General features: G+C 39.7%; 1 protein-coding gene across 1 annotated transcript in view; it reads right to left on the bottom strand.

The window, feature by feature from the left end:
• Positions 1-18786, bottom strand: part of LOC110312287 (contactin-associated protein like 5-3) — a 579184-nt gene that overhangs the window by 73556 nt on the left and 486842 nt on the right. Inside the window, exons 19-20 of the mRNA XM_029470910.1 lie at positions 18031-18270; positions 8061-8285 (exon numbers count right to left, since the gene is read on the bottom strand). Coding sequence (XP_029326770.1) covers positions 8061-8285; positions 18031-18270 — 465 coding nt within the window. The remainder of the gene's footprint in view (positions 1-8060; positions 8286-18030; positions 18271-18786) is intronic.

Here is an 18786-nt window from a genome sequence, read left to right as displayed (position 1 = left end):
AGGGCTCCCAATGGAGGAGCTAGAGAAAGTACCCAAGGAGCTAAAGGGATCTGCAACCCTATAGGTGGAACAACATTATGAACTAACCAGTACCCCGAAAAAAAGCCATTCTTAAATATTCTTGGTTTCATACTTGTGTGTAGATAAATCTGCTCTTCCTGTGCAAAGGTAGCCATCTAATGTGACAAAATTTATAGCTGTACCTTTCACCATCTGTAATTAATTTGCTGCCTGTGAAGTGCTCACCTTCTAGGCTCTGGGAAGCTTCAATTTTGTCTTTTAATTAAATTATACTTTAGTATCTAATACAGAGTTGGTCTGATAACCTAAAATTAAGCAAATAATTCATATTATTGCTGCTCTCAATAAGATGATGAAATGTTTTGTAAATTAATGTCTAGGAGATACAAACATGTATATCATCTTATTTAGCCTTTCCTCAACTGGTTAAACTATCATATACTGATTAAACCTTTACCTAATTCTGAGACTTTTCCCTTATCCTTCCAAGACCTAGAAATCCAAGTTTGAGCTGTTTAGTCTTTTCTCCTAAAAAGGGAATGTTTCCTGGTTGAGGCTGATTTCCCAACTTTGTCCCTACATGCCAGGTGAAAAGGAATGATAAAGTCCTCCTCCAGTGGGTTCTTTTTTTTTTGGGGGGGGGGGAATCAAAGCTCCATATTCCTTCAACTCATTTCATCTAATCACTCTGTAATTCCAAATCTAACATGAAATGAAGATGGACGAATCAGGACTTCAACAATCAGGCTGGAAAGTAGGGTCAAAACTCTGTTCATAATAGCATTTAGGTACTTAAGATCAAACCAAAAAAAAAAAAAAATTAAAAGTGTTCATTGCAAGATCGATAAAAAAAAGAGAAATGAGAAATAGTGTAAGCATATCATTCTACCCACATATCTCAGAACTACCCCTTAGCACTGTGGATTAACTGTATAACATTGGAAATGTCCTATGCTTGAGGAGCACTCAAAGCCATATGGAAAGTTCACATGTATCAGAAAAACATTATTATGAAATGGATTATGAAAGTGGAGGAAGAATTTATTTAAAGCACATTCATGTATGCAATGATGCAATCAAGCCTAACCTAGAAACTATCATTAGACACAACAACCCCAGAGATAGAAATAGTCAAGGCAAAACAAAAACAAAACCAAAAACCATTCTGAGACATGCTTCTCAGTGGCATTGACATTTATAAATCAGTCATCACTGGACATTAGAAGGAAGTTACAGATACTAGAAAGACTGGAGAAAAGTAATTGAGAGATCTAGTGGAAGTTGCAGAGAAAGTATAACATAACAGGGAAACTAAAGATGAAAAGAAGATTAAGACAGGGAAGATATTAATTAGAGATCTAGCAAAAGTCCTGCTAGTCAATGGTAACCCAGACCAGAGAGAGAGGAGGTACCGCAGAGGGAAAAGAACTAAAGAAAGTCACCAGCCAGAGCCTTCAGAAGGCTGTTGACTAGGTTTAGGTACGAACCAATGTGATTATTGTAAAGAGGAAGGACACTGGGCCAGAGAGTGCCCCAAGAAAAAGCTCAAAAGCAAGACTATGGTTACTACAGAAGAGGGAGACTGTGGGAGTTGGGGCTCAGACCCTTTCCCTGAGCCCAGGATAAACCCTAGACATCCTTGGGGGGGAACCCCTAGACATCCTTGTAGATACTGGAGCCCAGCATTCAGTGCTCATGAAGGCTGACGGGTCATTGTCTAATAAGAAATCCTAGGTCCAGGGAGCCACACGTGGCAAACAATATTCATGGAATACCCAAAGGACTTGAGAATGGGTCAAGTGTCTCATTCCTTCATAGTGATTCCTGAATGTCCATACCTCTTGTTGGGGAGAGATCTACTGGCCAAAATGATAGTCCAGATTTATTTTTAACCCTGGAAAAGTCCAGATGATGGATCATAATGGCAATTCAATCCAGGTGCTGACGCTTGATCTGGCCTCTGAGACTTAGTATACACTATACAAGTCACCAGCCACCTCTGAACAAGACCAAGAAGCCTGGTTGGCAGAGTTACCCCAGGCATGTGCAGAGACTGGAGGCATGGGGCTGGCAAAACATTGGCCACTTGTATTTGTAGAGCTCAAGCCTGGAGCAGACCCCGTACAGGTATACCAATATCCCATGTTCCAAGAAGCACAGAAGGGATCATTCCCCATATCCAGAAACTGTTGATCTTGGGAGTCCTTAGGCTATGCCAGTTGGCCTGGAACACCCCATTATCACCTGTGAAGAAACCAAACTCCAATAACTACCACCCTGACCAGGATCTATGAGAAGTTAACCATAGGGTGATGGTCATACCCCCAACAGCACCTAACCCTTATACCCTGCTGAGGTCTCTACCTCCAGATCTAAAATCATATTCTGTTCTGGACCCAAAGGATGGTTTCTTCAGTTTACTCTTGGGTTCCAAAATGCAGAAATACTTTTCCTTTAAGTGGCATGATCCTGAAAGAGGCATTAATGGACAACTCACCTGGAACAGCCTGCCTTAAGGCTGAAGAAATTCACCCACTATTTTTGATGAAACTTTGCATGAGGACTTGGGTGAGTACAGAGTCAATAATCCAGATATAACTCTTGTGCATAGATCATAGATGATCTTCTAGTTGCAGCAGAAAACAAAGAAGGATGTAAGAAGGGGACACAGAATCTCCTACAGGCTCTGAGAAACATGGGATATTGGGCATTGTCCAAAAAGGCACACCTCTGTAAGACTGAGCTCACCTATCTCTGCTACATTCTGAAGAAGGGCTAGTGGTGGCTTTTCACAGAAAGAAAAGAGACTGTTCCCAGCAACCCCCGCCCCCCAGAGCCCTAGACTGGTAAGAGAGTTCTTGGGATCTGCAGGCTTTTGCAGACTGTGGATCTCAGATTTTTCTGAAATAGACATACCTCTATTTGAGCCTGCCAGAGAGGCCAAAGACTCTGTTTGGACTCAAGACCATCAAAAAGCTTTTGAGAAAACAAAACAGGCTCTTTTGTCAGCATCTGCTGTGGGGCTACCAGACATTACTAAACTATTTCACCTGTACATCAAGAAGTGGAAAGGAATAGCCAAAGGGGTCCTTACTCAAAGTTTGGGACCATGGAAATAGCCTGTGGCCTATCTGTTAAAAAAAAATTAGTCCCAGTGGCAGCAGGATGGGCACCTTGCCTGTGCATCATTGCAGGTACAGCATTACTGATTAAGGGGGCAGATAAATTGACTCTGGAACAAAATTTAGCCGTGACTACACCCCATTCAATAGGAGGGATACTCAAACAGCCACCTGACAGGTGACTCAGTAATGCCTGCGTGACTCATTTTCAGACCCTACTAATCAATCCTGGCTGAGTTACTTTCCAGCTACCTGCTTCCTTAAATCCTGCAACCCTGACCCTTATTGGACCAACTGTTCCAGCAGTGCAGTGAAATCCAGGCACAAGCACTCAGTATTCGACCTGATCTAAAGGACTCGCCTCTGCCAGGAGCAGAGCACACTTGTTTCACAGATAGAAGCGGCTTTATCAGAGAGGGGCAGAAGAAAGCAGGAGCAGCAGTGACCAGGGGAAGAGAGGTAATTTGGGCCCAGTCTCTCCCTCCAGGTACCTCAGCTCAAAGGGCTGAACTGATAGCACTATCACAGACCCTTACTATGAGAAAAGGGCTGGCAGTCAACATCTACACGGATAGCCAGTATTTACAACTGCTCATATATGGAGCTATATACCAGGAGAGAGGATTCCTAACTACAGAAGGAAAAACCATCAAGAACAAAGATAAAATCCTAGAACTACTTGAAACCCTCTGGCTGCCAAAGAGAGTGGTGATCATACACTGTCCAGGCCATCAGAAAGGAACAACAGCTGTGGCTAGAGGTAACAACTTGGCCACCAAAGCTGTCAAAGAGTTCTCCCTAGAAGAAACAGCTGCCTCCATGTTAGCTGCGACCCTACCAAAACCACCTGACTCCAACCTGCTGGAATGCCTAATCTATATGGAAGAAGAGATCAAATGGGCCAAGAATCAGCCCATGAGCCAGTGTTCAGAGGGCTGGTGGCAGAGCTGAAGGTAAGCTAAATTACCCCTCTCCCTTGCAAGATCTATCGTCGGGAAAATCCACAGAGTCACCCACATGGGAGTGAGACAGATGGCTGACACAATGAGACACAATCTAAAGTGGCTTTTAGAGACATGCTATCGAGAACATAGTGTCAAACTGCAAAGCTTGCCAATTAGCCAGCACCCACAACACTGTCAAACATCCAGGCTCTCGTCTGAGAGGTAAGAGACCAGGGGCCTATTGGGAAATAGATTTTATAGAAATAAAACCAGGAAAATATGGCTATATGTACTTACTGATGTTCATGGACACCTTCTATGAATGGACAGAAGCATTTCCAATAAAGACTGAAACTACAAAGGTAGTGGCTAAGAAGTTGCTGGAAGATATCCTACTAAGGTATGAATTTCCTCACATCTGACATGATAGGGTAAGACAATGGGCCAGCATTTGTGTCCAAGGTAAGCCAGGTATAGCAAAATATATTGGGGTAGATTAGAAATTACATTGTGCGTTCACACCCCAAAGTTCAGGTCAGGTAGAATGAGAAAATCAGACGCTAAAGGAGACCTTAACCAAACTAGCATGGAAATTGGAGAAGACTGGGTAATACTCTTTTCCTTTGCCCTGTATTGAGTAAGGAACTCTCCTTATCAGTTAAGATTAACCCCCTTTGGAGTCATGGATGGTATCCCTGCTCCTATTGTGCCTATCATTCAGTCAGCAGCTGTTGCAGATTTAGAAGATGATGAGTTAATAACTAGGGTCAGAGCAACCCAACGAGCTCATGAGCAGGTTTGGCCTAAATTGTGTGCCCTCTATGAAGCAGGCCTGTTTCTGGAACCACACAAGTTTGACCTGGAGACTGGGTCTACATGAGGAAATTTTGCCACAATGTGTTGGAGACTCACTTAAAAGGACCCTACGTCATATTGCTGATTACACCAATGACTGTAAAAGTGGACAGGATCACTACCTGGGTGCACTGCACTCACATGAGTCCAGATAATCCCCTCTCCCCAGATCACCAGACTTGACAGTCACTAGTTGAATGGAAAGTTCAAAAGGGCACCAATCCTTTCAAGCTAAAATTAACTCGGTTGCTGTTTTTACTGACTACCTGCATTGGGGCCCCAAGACTACATCTGTATTCAGAAACCAGAAATCCACACTAGCCTTAGAACTTGACTTGTACAATCCAGAATCTTGAGACTGCTTACTGAAACCAACTGGCTAATAGAAAACCAACTCTTGGAACCACCTGGTTTCCAGATTTAACCTTTGATCTGTGCTGACTGGATGATAACTTGTGGCCTGATACTCAACAGACTTTATAGCATTCATTCCCACCATGTCGGTGAAGGACATTTTATATATGTCCCAGAGAGAAAAGGACTGTTACATGTGGGGATCCAGAACAATTTTACAGTGCTTCCTGGGGATGTGAGACATCACTCACAGGGATAAAGACATGGTAGGTTTCAAGGGAAGACCTTATCACAGTCCCCTGACAGGGGAGTGACTCCAAAGTTTAACTGAGGTTCACAGACAAAAGGAAACAAGCAAAGTGATTGGAAGCTGGGAGATCTTGGGGCCTTTGGCTCTATGTCATCGGAGGGATTAGTCCAGGACTCCTTTTTACCATTAGACTCTTGGTGAAACCAATTGTGAACCTCTGCCAGTAGCTGTAGGGCCAAACCAGATTTTGACATATACTAAACAGGTACAAAGAGGCCCTGCATGGGGCAAACTGGCAGCTGCCTTTCCCCCAGTCCCACCCCAGCAGAGAACTCTAGCTCAGGAATCTTTCCTGAACCACACAGAACCAGTAGACCCACTCTGGTCAACGATGTTAAAGACCTTGCAGATTCTGAATGGTTCCTAGCCAGAGTGAACTACCTCCTGCTGGTTATGCTATAGTGCTAGACCCCTTTTTATAAAGGTGTCAGATTGATATCTAAATACAATGAATCCAAGAAGGACACTGCATGCAGATGGTCCCAGGAAGGCCCAGCCTTAACCCTGCAGACCATATAAGGATAGGGAGCCTGCCTAGGGAAAGTTTCCTTGTCACATCAGCACATCTGCAATCAAACAAACCCCATTCCAAATGAGTTGTCCCCTCATTTGGGGAGCTTGTTCAACAAGTCTGACTCCATGTGTGCACAGAGAGGTGCTTAATTCCCCTACTACAAAGGAGTTATGTATTCTAGTCCCATTCTTCTCTTTCTCTCCTTTTATGCCTGCCTGCTTGCCCCTGTCTTCTTTCTTCTCTCTATCTTGGTCTTAGAATAAATGATATTTATTGCATCTTATAGATCATCTGTTGTTAGTCTTGTGCTTTAAATTAGTCACACACACGCCTCAATTTGCATTATACCTCTCAGATTAAATGATCAGTTCTTTTTATATTGAAGTCACTATGAGAAAGAACAAAAGAAGCTGTAGGAAAAAGCATATCAAAGGAAATATGTAATTTGCACCTACTGTATATACAGGATCACATACAGGCCTTACTTCTGCTGAGGCATACCACAGTCCAGCCTACAATTTGGCTCCTTGTCTGGGATGAACTGACCAAAAGTCTAGAATCCTACAATGCTTTCAGAATATTTCAAGAATAATTCTTGATTACAGGAGAGTGTTGTATGAGATCATATTATAGGGATATATGTCTATTTCCTCTATTCATTTATCAAACAGTTACTATATATGGTAGATTCTGATTTCATAGGGTACTTGGTTATGGCTCTATTAGGAAGTTTTGTCCTGGCACAGTGCAATAAAAAGTCATATGAAAAGACATTTTAACATCCAACTGCCTTCATATGAGATTATCATCATTATTTTTAAATGGTATAGTTTATGTTCATTTTCAATCATTTTATATCCACTAGATCTACCTTCTTTCCATTGTATTCACATCGTTATTGAATGCTCATAATCATGAAAATCTACATACTACAAATATCTAAATAAAAGTGAAAAGCGAGGACTTCTCTTTAAATTCTATTTTATTGAGGATTCCACCAGCAAAGAACCACAGATATCAATGAACTGAGTTCATTTCACTAGACACTTGAGTTAATTTATGTATGTGAAGTCAGGAAACAATGCCCTCTAAGAATGTGTGAATTTTATAACTAACTTTAATAATTCCAAGAAAGAAAAGAAATAATAGAATTTTATTTGTCAAATAGTCATACTATTTGGCCAAGTAAAATACTCCAGTTTTTGCCATTTCTGAGAGGCAAATATCACAGCTTAGTAGTAAGTCATAATAAAAAGAATTGATGCCTCTAAGAAAATCTGACTCTCAAAAGTGAGTTCCTGTTCCACAGAGAAGTAGCTCCCACACTATATTTCTCTCAAATACCTAGTGAGTCTGAGGAAAGGAAGAGGAAGAAGAGAAAGAGGAGAGGAAAAATGAAGAAGGGGAAGAGGAAGGCAAAGAGCAGGAAATAGAAGAGGAGTACTGATATTTTTTAAGCCCATGGGCCATTCAATCATCTGCTTATCACTGGTTTAAAAGTTTATGGCCAAAACCATGCAAACAGATCAGAACTTCAGGTTTGTCAAGTGTATGAGACTGTCTTTGGATCCTGGAGCATGGACAGCAAGTGTTTATACAAGCCCCATTGAGCAGCATAGCAGCAAAGATGACAGGATACTTATAGCAAGTATCTTTCTGAATTAATATCTTCTTCTGAACTTTTATACTTAATTCATTTCTTCATGGAAGAAATAACAAAGAATTCCCATAGCACAGTCAAGACAAATTAAAATCAATGAGTTTAGACTTCAATGGCAAATTAACACAGGCCCAAAATACCAATTATGGTTATAAAGGTGAAGTGGAAGGAGTTTAGGGTGATGCTGTCCAGATGTGAGTCTCTGCAGGGTACTGCAGAACAACATAAGCTGTCCCTTTAGGCATGGCTGGCCTTGTAGCTTTATGCCACCAACACTCACCATTCCAGGAGAGCAAAATAGCCAGAAAATTCTGAGAAGAGAAATTGAGGTAGAGCAAGAGGGTGGGGGCTTGTGCTGTCATGAAACTCAGCATGATGGTTTCCTTGGATGGAGCTGTATCTGTGTAGATAGCAGAAGAGGAGAGGTTTGTGTTCTTGGTCACTGAGTATGGTTCTTGAAACATGTATGTAACAGAGGTGTCAGAATCAAAAAGAGCTGAAATCTCTGCAAAAGAGAAGACAAGAGATCATACTTTCAAATATTTAGTCAGGTACTCTGCATAGCTCTATTGCCTGTTCTTTGATTTCTTTTCATCTATCACTAGTTGATGACAGTTATATAGGTTTACATGTGCATAACTATAACTAATTTTGTACCCTGCCAGAGATCTGAGTAGGAATTAAATATCACCCAAATATGTGGGATCACAAAGACTGAGGTTCCAAATTATGCAATTTGTAGAGACAGCTGACTACCTGGACAATCCCTTAACTCCTGATAACTTTGGAGCATCTATCTTTAGCTTTCTGGCCCCAAACCATCTGAGAGACCTTAAGTGAAGCATGGATTATGAAGGACTAGCTTACCCTACTTTGCAGAGCTTAGCAGTAACCATCCCACCTGTTTCTCCTTTTTTTTGGATAGTACTTTTGTCTTCAGATGAATTATGGCAATTGTTTCCCAGTGAAACCTTATCACAATTGAAGCAACTCTGTCTAGAGGTAATGATTCTCAATGCCTCTCTTAAAGTGGAATGGGAATACAGTCAGGAGCATATATGTCAAATGATCTTTAATAATGAAATAATATTAAATGCCATATTCTGTTGAACTCTGATGCCTTTAAAGATTGTCTATATACATATAGCATAACTGAATTATCAAAATATTATTCTCAACTACTCATTATTTAAATAATCTTGAAAACACTTGTTATAATTAACTACATTAGAATCTAATGTGACCATGTGTTTCACTATCTCACTGTTAAGTTTCATTACTTAATCATACTAAATAGTTTGTTATAGGAGTCATTAAAAAGATTGGGTCTGAGTCTTGTATTCTTAAATGAATTGCATAGGCACAATGCCTATCCAAGAGTAATAATATTAATTCTAAATATTGTATCAATATACAAAGATGTATACCAATGAAAATATTAAATCTGTATCAATATATAAATTTTATACCAATGTAAGAAATTATAACTTCAATTTTACATAAAATATAAACATTTCTTTTAATCTAAGAAAGTGGCTATACAATGTTCTGTTTAAGAGTAAATTTAATTTCCTATCCCTATGTTTCTATAATATTACTATATCCATCTTTTCTTTTCCATCCCCCCTTCCTTTACCTATGGAAGAAGGACAAAGAAGAAGAAAGGAAAGGTAGGAATCCCTGAGTCTAAACTCTCTAATTTCTTCCCTGTCCAAAGCTACAACATTTGCAAATTATCCCTTTAAATGAGAACATATCAGGCTGGAGAGATGGCTCAGTGGTTAAAAGCACTGACTGCTCTTCCAGAGGCCTTGAGTTCAACTCCCAGCAACCACATGGTGGCTTACAGACATATGTAATGGGACCCAATACCCTCTTCTGATGTGTCTGACTACAGCTACAGTTTACTCATATACATGAAAGAAATAAATAATTTTAAAAATGAGAACATATCTATAATTCGTAAAAGAAGTAACCATCCACCCTGATCTTAAGGACTGAGATGGTGATCTCGTTTTGCTCCCTACTTGCAGAATTTGGGGGAATTCCTTAAAGAATTCCTTTAAGGGGGCCTAGTAGGAAATAGGAAAGCTGGTTTTTCAAAGGAATTTTGGTTGGCATCATTTGCTGTCCAGTCTCTATGTGTTGAGAAAGTTCATGGCTTAGCTGAAGCCCTGACTTTAACAGTCTAAAAAGATGGATGGATAAGCCAGCTGTTCTGGAAATGTCCTGGAAGCAAGTCTTTAGAGGAGACAACTTTGATGTAGCTGCCACCTCTCCTTTGGGTCTGGGAGGACCCCAGTGCACTGGAACAACAAATTCCTCTCCCAGGTAAGCTAAGGCTTGCCAGAGTCTAACAATAAAAAGGAAGCCAAGAACTCAGAGGGTAAAGGTGGTTGCAGTGATGCCTGAGGACCTGAATTCAATCCCTGAGGCCACATGGTAGAATGGAAGAAGATAGCCCTGAAAGTTGTCTTCTGCCCATACATGTGCCCTGGAATGCTCAAACACACACACATACACACACATGCACACACACACATGCACACACACACACACACACACACACACACACACACACACACGTTCATAGAAAAACATAAATAAATAAATTTAATTGAAATTTGGTAAAATAAATAATGGAACCATGTAACAGCACAATTTTTCAACAAATAGAAAAATTAACTCAAAAAGTCAAAACATCATCAATAGGAGACATAAAAATATAATATAGCTAGAAGAAATTATAGGTACAAGTTTTCACCTCCTTGAATCTATCAATTATTTATAATTCATAGAAAAGTAAAAGTAGAAGCAATAAAGGAAAGATAAATTGAGCTCTATCAGAATAAAGGAGATTTCTGTTTCAAATGATAAAATTAGAACTGCGAAAACAAAACCCATAGAATGGGATTTTGTTAATTATTTGCTGATTATACTTTATAAGGGGCAAATATTCAGAAAACAGAAGAAAAATCACAACTGAATTGCAATGAGAATAAAATTCTGCAAAACGTTCAAATATGCAGGTATTAAAAACATTGAAAGAAATGTAATGATTTGAAAGAATGTTTAGCATGACTGGTCATTAGATATGAACACTAATTCCTATACAATAGTATGTCTGCTATAAGACAGTATACAATAACGGGTGTGTGACACTACAAAAATACTGTAGTGTGCAGACAGTTATGGTAAGGATGTAATATTTGCAACACACTTTGAAAAACACTTTGGCAGTTCTGAAAGAGATGAACCATGGAGTAGTCACATTAATCAGCTGGTAAATGCACTTATTACCAAACAATCTTTGTGACCTCAGTTTTATTCACAGTGCTACACATGTTGAAAAAACAAAACAAAACGAACAAACAAATGCAAGCTCCCACAAAATTTCAGGACCACTGACTTGTTCCAACATGAAGGTCTAGCTTCACCTCATGATGGCTCGCAGAGCTTTTCTCTTGGATAGACCAATGCTCACAGCAGCATTCCACAGGAACCTGTGGAACAGGGTTTTGCTGGCCAGAAAGGGCCACAAGTTCTGTTGCATATCAAAGCACAAAGCTAACCCCCAGGCTCCTGAGTACCTGTTATATAAATGTACCTGCTCTGCCTTTCAAAGCCCATAGTATCCTTGTCCTTTGGTCCATCTTACCACCTCCACTATCCTACTTCCCAGTCTATTCCAGATTACAAAACAGAAAACCCATCCCCACACTCCAAATTCTCACATCCACAGGAGGCTTAGAAGTGTACACCCATTGATCTAAAAAGCATATTTAAAATAAATTTGTGTGTGTGTGTGTGTGTGTGTTTCATCCATGGATCTAAGGAAACTAGGACTGTGACTGGTCGAGCAGACTACCTGGAGCTTAAAGTGGAGTAGTAGAAACTAAGTTCTACATGAAAGTCAAAAATCCACTATTAATTTAGGAATTCTTGGATGGTCTATACTCACAGAAAGTCTAGGAGGAGGGGTGAATTGGTTTCTCAGGAAGCTGAGCCTTGTGACTCCAGCACTTGGTACTAAAACAAAGAAACACAGTCACTGCCTGAGAGAGCCTCAGCTTAGAGATTCTGGGACCTCTTGCCATGCAGAAAGGCTGACTGGTTCCCTGAATGCTAGGAGAAAGGCAGTGAGAAACAAACAATAAAGCTGTCTGCCTCCAGCCAGCAATATATCAAAAGATAGATTTAAAATTCTGGATTTAACCATTTTTTAAGGATACTAGGGGGTATAATAGTGTTTAAATGTTCTTAAATATACAGATATTAAACTCCACAGACTAGAGAAGTTAGGGGATAGTTGACATTATATAAATAATGTAGGCCTTGATCTCACATAGGTCATGGGAGGACACAGGGGAAGCCTTGCCTCAACAGTTAATATTTGCTTAGATTGCTTCAATTTGTTTTCGTAATCAAGTGAGTGTGGTTATGAGTTTGGTGGTTATGTTAAACTTCCTCTGGGAGAGAGGTCAGGCTACATCCTTAATGAATTCTGGTTACTGGACCAAGGACTTGCTATTTTTGGAAAAAGTCTCTGTATTCATGTTGACAGGAAAGGAGTATAGGCTCTGGACCTCTTACAGAGTAATATGCATCAGATATGACTGGAGGACCACCTGAAAATCTCCAAAATTTCGAGAAAAATCAAACAAGACAGAATTTCTTGTTGATCTTATTCAGTAGGAAGAATCTACAGAGAGATGTCAGCCCAATTTCCTGGGTCTGAGTAGCTGTTAATGGTTATTTTACAAATCATAGACAGGTTGTCATTTTATAATTTGTCATTGGGGATAATTTGGAAATGGTCATAATTTTGGACAGGGAGGAAATAGATAGGATGGATTACTAAATAATATTCTTGAACAATACATTGTATGGCCATAATCTTAATTGATAGAAATCTTTATAATTGATACAAATTGAAGTTATAATTTCTTATACTGATACAGAATAATACAGATTTAAGTTTTCATTGGTGTGAATCTATATATCAATACAAAATTTGAAATTAATGGCTACTCTTAGATAAGCATTGTGCCTTTACAAGTTATTTAAGAATACAAACCTTTGACTCAGTCCTAATATCTGTTTACAAACAGTTTAACATGATTAAACAATACAAGTTAAGGGTCAGATAACAAACTTATGGTTATATTAGATTTTGATTTAATTATATAAAGTGAGCCGGGCGTGGTGGCGTATGCCTTTAATCCCAGCACTCGGGAGACAGAGGCAGGCAAATTTCTGAGTTCGAGGCCAGCCTGGTCTACAAAGTGAGTTCCAGGACGGCCAGGGCTATATAGAGAAACCATGTCTCGAAAAACCAAAAAGAAAAAAAAAAATAAAACCAAAGTGTTTTCAGTTTACTCAAAGTGAAATGTCAAGAGTAGTTAAGGTTTAAGAGTTCAGAGATATTTTACTTAGTTAGCCTTCAAAAATATCATAAATATACAGAATGTGACATTCAATGTTATTTCATTATTAAGGATCATTTGACCATGAGACATGTCTGCATCTAACAGCTTCTCCATTCCCCTTCAAAGAAGAATCAAGCATCTTTACCTCCAGGCAAGGTTGCTGCTTATTGTTGCAATGTAGCTACTGGACAGAAATTGCTTATATCATCTGCCGAAAATATACTGTCCAAAAGGGCAAACATAGGTGGGATAGTCAACTACTAAGCTCTGAAAAAACACAGTAAGCAAGATTTTCATATTTCCTGCCTCACAAAAGGTCTGTCATGTGGCTCTGGTCCAGAAGCCTGAAGACAGATGCTCCAACAGTATAAGAAATTAGATGTTGTCCAGGTGTCAGCTGTCTCTATAATTGTTTAAGTTTTAGAAGCTATTTTTGGTGCTTCCTATATACTCAGGTGATATTTACTTTTTTTCTCAGATTTCTAAAGGCATTGAAGAATAACTATAGTCTTACAAACAAATTCAACTTATTTAGAATTGAGAGTATAAAACATCTATGTCTATATGACATGTTTTTCGGATGGTGTTACAGGTTAAAATCAAAACATAATTGAGGAATAAAATTATAGTTCTATAAAATATTAATGATGGTAGAGTACTATATCTAACAGAAATACAATGGGCTAGATGTTAATTATATATCATATTTTATAATTTACATGATTATGGTTTTGTTCTATTTTATGTCTGAGAGAATGAGAGAAGAGTTTTTTTTTTTTCTTAAATGGGACAGAAATGGTGAGATGTAGGGGGGTAGTTCTGATGCTCTGATTGGGAATCTGTTCCTGTTCCTTAGTTGGTTCTTGATCAACCCATAACCATGCTAGTGGCCAATGGTTGGGCAGAAGAGGCAGGCTTCCAGGTTCCCCCAGGCAGGCTAGCAGATGCATGAGTAAGAAAAGGGAATTCACCATGCTTCAGAGGGAGAGAGAGCCACTAGCCATTTGAGATCTCAGATGCAGTGGTCATTGGTCACTTCACTGAATAAGCCTTGGGTAGCAGACAGGAGATTAGAAACACAACTAAGCTGAGGGCAGATTTAGGGTCCTGAGAAAGGATTAGGTAACAGGGCAACTAAGTTGAGGGCAGAATTGGGGGTATTGAGCTGGGAGTGAAGCATGTTAGCCAGGAGAAGCTTAGAAGTGTCCAAAAAATTCATCTAAAAGGCTATTAAAAATAAGGTAATGTGATTGCTATGTGGAGGAGGGTGAACCCATAGAAAGTCCATCAATTTCAGCTTACCTAAACCTCTGTGATCTCTCACACACTGAGCCACCAACCAGGTAGCATGCACAGTTGGTATGAGGCCCTTGACACATATACAGAAGAGGACTGTGTAGTCTAGCCTCAGTGAGAGAAGATGCACCTAACCCTCAAGAGAATTGAGGATCCAGGGAGAGGGGAGGACTGGCAGGGTGTGGGCATATGTTCTTGGAGATAGGGAAGGAGGAATGGGATGAGGAACTCTTGGAAGGTGAACCAGAAGGTGTATAATGACTAGGTGTATAATGTAAAAAAGATTAAAGATAACTAACAAAAAAAGTTAATGTGTGTGTGTGTGTGTGTGTGTGTCTGTGTGTCTGTGTGTCTGTGTGTCTGTGTTTCTGTGTTTCTGTGTGTTTATATCTGTGTCAGTGCCTTTCATCCATGAACCAGGGCTGGTAGAGCAGTCAGATCTGTCCTTTAAGTGTAGTAGTAGAAACTGTATGCTACAGGTAGATCTACATGAAGAATGTAATTCCATTCTGTCCTATGAACTACACACACATGCACATACCTCATAGTTAAGAATATAGAATATGCGTGCACATGAACACAGAGGCAAACTCATACAAATACAACAAAAATAAGTGTCTCAATGAAATGGAAAAAATTCACATAGAATTGCCGACTCCTATAGCAGCTAAATTATTTCATTTTAATATTAAAAACTGTTGTTGAGGTAGGTCAATGGAAAATAATTGAAGACCCAGATATGAACCCACACACCTATGCTCACCTGATCTTTGACAAGGGAGCTAAAACCATCCAGTGGAAAAAAGACAGTGTTTTCAACAAATGGTGCTGGCACAACTGGCAGTTATCATGTAGAAGAATGTGAATTGATCCATTCTTATCCCTTTGTACAAAACTCAAGTCTAAGTGGATCAAAGAACTCCACATAAAACCAGAGACACTGAAATTTCTAGAGGAGAAATTGGGGGAAACCCTCGAAGATATGGGCATAGGGGAAAAATTCCTAAACAGTACAGCAATGGCCTGTGCTGTAAGATCAAGAACAGACAAATGGGACTTCATAAAATTGCAAAGCTTCTGTAGGGCAAAAGATACTGTCAATAAGACAAAAAGGCCACCAACAGATTGGGAAAGAATTTTTACCAATCCTAAATCTGATAGGGGATTAATATCCAATATATACAAAGAACTCAAGAAGCTGAACTCCAGAAATTCAAATAACCCCATTAAAAATGGGGTACAGAGCTAAACAAAGAATTCTCAACCAAGGAATACCGAAGGGCTGAGAAGCACTTGAAAAAATGTTCAACATCCTTAATCATCAGAGAAATTCAAATCAAAACAACCCTGAGATTGCACCTCACACCAGTCAGAATGGCTAAGATCAAAAATTCAGGCGACAGCAGATGCTGGTGAGGATGTGGAGAAAGAGAAAAACTCCTCCATTGCTGGTGGGATTGCAAGCTTGTACAACCACTCTGGAAATCAGTCTGGCGGTTCCTCAGAAAACTGGACATAGTACTACCGGAGGATCCAGCAATACCTCTCCTGGGCATATACCCAGAAGATGGTCCAATTGGTAATAAGGACACATGCTCAATTATGTTCATAGCAGCCCCATTTATAATAGCCAGAAGCTGGAAAGAACTTAGATGCCCCTCAACAGAGGAATAGATACAGAAAATGTGGTACATTTACACAATGGAGTACTACTCAGCTATTAAAACAATGAATTTATGAAATTCTTGGGCAAATGGATGTATCTGGAGGATATCATCCTTAATGAGGCAACCCAATAACAAAAGAAGTCACTTGATATGCACTCACTGATAAGTGGATATTAGCCCAGAAACCTAGAATACCCAAGATACAACTCCAAAACATAAGAAAAATCAAGAAGTAAGACCAACTCATGGATACTTCTTTCCTCTCTAGAATAGGGAATAAAATATTCATGGAAGGAGTTGCAGAGACAGTTTGGAGCTAAGATGAAAGGATGGACCATCCAGAGACTGCCCCACCCAGGGGTCCATCCCATAATCAGCCACCAAATGCAGACACTATTGCATATTCCAGCAAGATTTTGCTGAAAGGTCCCTGATATAGCTGTCTCCTGTGAGGCTTTGCCAGTGCCTGGAAAATACAGAAGTGGATGCTCACAGTCATCTATAGGATGCAACACAGGGCCCCCAATGTAGGAGCTAGAGAAAGTACCCAAGAGCTGACAGGGTCTGCAACCCTATAGGTGGAACAACAATATGAACTAATTCAAGTACAATACAAGAGTACCCTTAGAACTCTTGTCTCAGGCTGCATATGCAGCAGAAGATGGCCTAGTTGGCCATCACTGGGAAAAGAGGCCATTTGTTCTAGCAAACTTTATATGCCCCAGTACAGGGGAAAGCCAGGGCCAAGAAATGGGAGTGAGTGGGTAGGGGAGCAGGGTGGGGGTAGGGGGGAGGGTATAGGGGACTTTGGGGTAGCATTTGAAATGTAAATGTAAAAATATCTAATAAAATAAATTGTTGTTGAATATTGTTTACATTGAGTGTTCAGCAGTTTTCTTTTTTGTTAGTAAAAGCAATGTTAAAAAAATCTAATAATGTTTATAGTGAACAAATCTTCTTTATACATTGAAATGTATTAATAAAAAAAGATTGCTTAAGTACATGTATACTGTCTTTTGCACTCAAATCAGTGGTCCTTTGATACATTTTATAGTTAGGGACTAAAAGTAGAAATGTTACTATGTATGGTGGTTTGAATGTGATTGACCCAGAGAGTGGCAGTATTAGGTGGTATACCCTTGTTGGAGTAGATGTGGCTTTATTGGAGAAAGTGTGTTACTATGGGAGTGGGCTTTGAGACCTTTTCCTTAACTGTCTGGTAGGAACTGTCTTCTCCTGATTCCCTTTGGAACAAAATGCAGAACTCTCAGCTCTTTCTCCAGTGTCATGCCTGCCTAGACACTGCCATGCTTCCCACATTGAAGATAATGGATTGAAGCCTTTATAAGCATTTCCTTGGTCATTGTGTCTCCTCTCAGCAATAGAAACCCTAAATAAGACAGTATGTCATGAAACACAAGTAGATGATCCATTTCTAGTCTTCAGTTGCTCCTTCAAAGTGGATATGACCATTTTCCATTATTACTAACCAATAGTAATGCTTAGTAATTACTTTATTGCCAGCAAGTATATAAGCCCACTGTATGGATATGATTATGTTGATGAGCTAACCAGAGTTTAAATATGGGAAAACATGCTGAGAACACAATGTATGGGCATTGCTTGAGAGCATGAAGAACATTGGCTTGAAAATACTGTCTGGGTACCACATTGCCACACATATGAACCATGGTATAAATTGCCTGAAGGCAGGTACCATTGGCTAAAACAGAGCTTATGAGTAGTATACCATTACCTGTAGTAGCAATAGTGTGGACTACCAGTGGCACAGGATCATTGGCTATGATATTTGGATGCTATGGGATCACACACAGTAGTGGCAATATGTTCATCTTACCTTTCTGACAGAAAGGTCCTTCATATGGTGAGTTGGTACAGTCACATGAGTAGCCAATATGCTTCTCCACACACTTGCCCCCATTTTGGCAATTTCTTCCATAACTGCTGCAGTGACCTGGACATCCAGGTCTCACTCCGGATGTAACCTTTGCCTTCTCCTCCAGGTCTATGTTCTGCCCATTCAAGTGTAAGGAACGGATGCATCCAAAAAAGCCTTTTTGTCTTGATGATTTTCCTCCTAGTGGTAAAAATCAACAGAGAAAACAAGAAAGGTATTATAGCTAGAATGCATAGATGTAACTGGTAGGTTATAGAATCTCTAACGACCCCCTTTCCCAGAAATCAGGCCATATCCTTCTATGAACTCTCTCCCTGGACAGAATGAGAGAGTCTGCTGGGGTCACAGCTTTTCATCTTTCCTTTGTAGCTGTAAACAAATGATGCTCCTTCACTACTGTCAAGAGATTAAAGACCCTTGAGTTAAAAATTTCCAGTACCATTGAATAAGTTCTGCATGCCAGTGAACATTAATAATCTCAGCATTCAAGATGTGAGGTTAGGAGGATCAAAAGTTGAAGGTCAATTTTGGCTACATAGCATGTTCAAAGCCAGATTGACCACAAAAAGACCCAACAAAGATAGAAAACTTCAGACCAATATCCCTTATGAATATTGATGCAAAAATCCTCAATAAAGTTCTAGCTAACCGAATCAAAGAACACATCAAAACAATCATCCATCCTGACCAAGTAGG

The sequence above is a fragment of the Mus caroli genome, chromosome 17 (assembly GCF_900094665.2).
Source record: "Mus caroli chromosome 17, CAROLI_EIJ_v1.1, whole genome shotgun sequence".
NCBI lineage: Eukaryota > Metazoa > Chordata > Mammalia > Rodentia > Muridae > Mus > Mus caroli.
The sequence above is the reverse complement of the archived record's forward strand: the minus strand, read 5'-3'. Positions and strand labels throughout refer to the sequence as shown.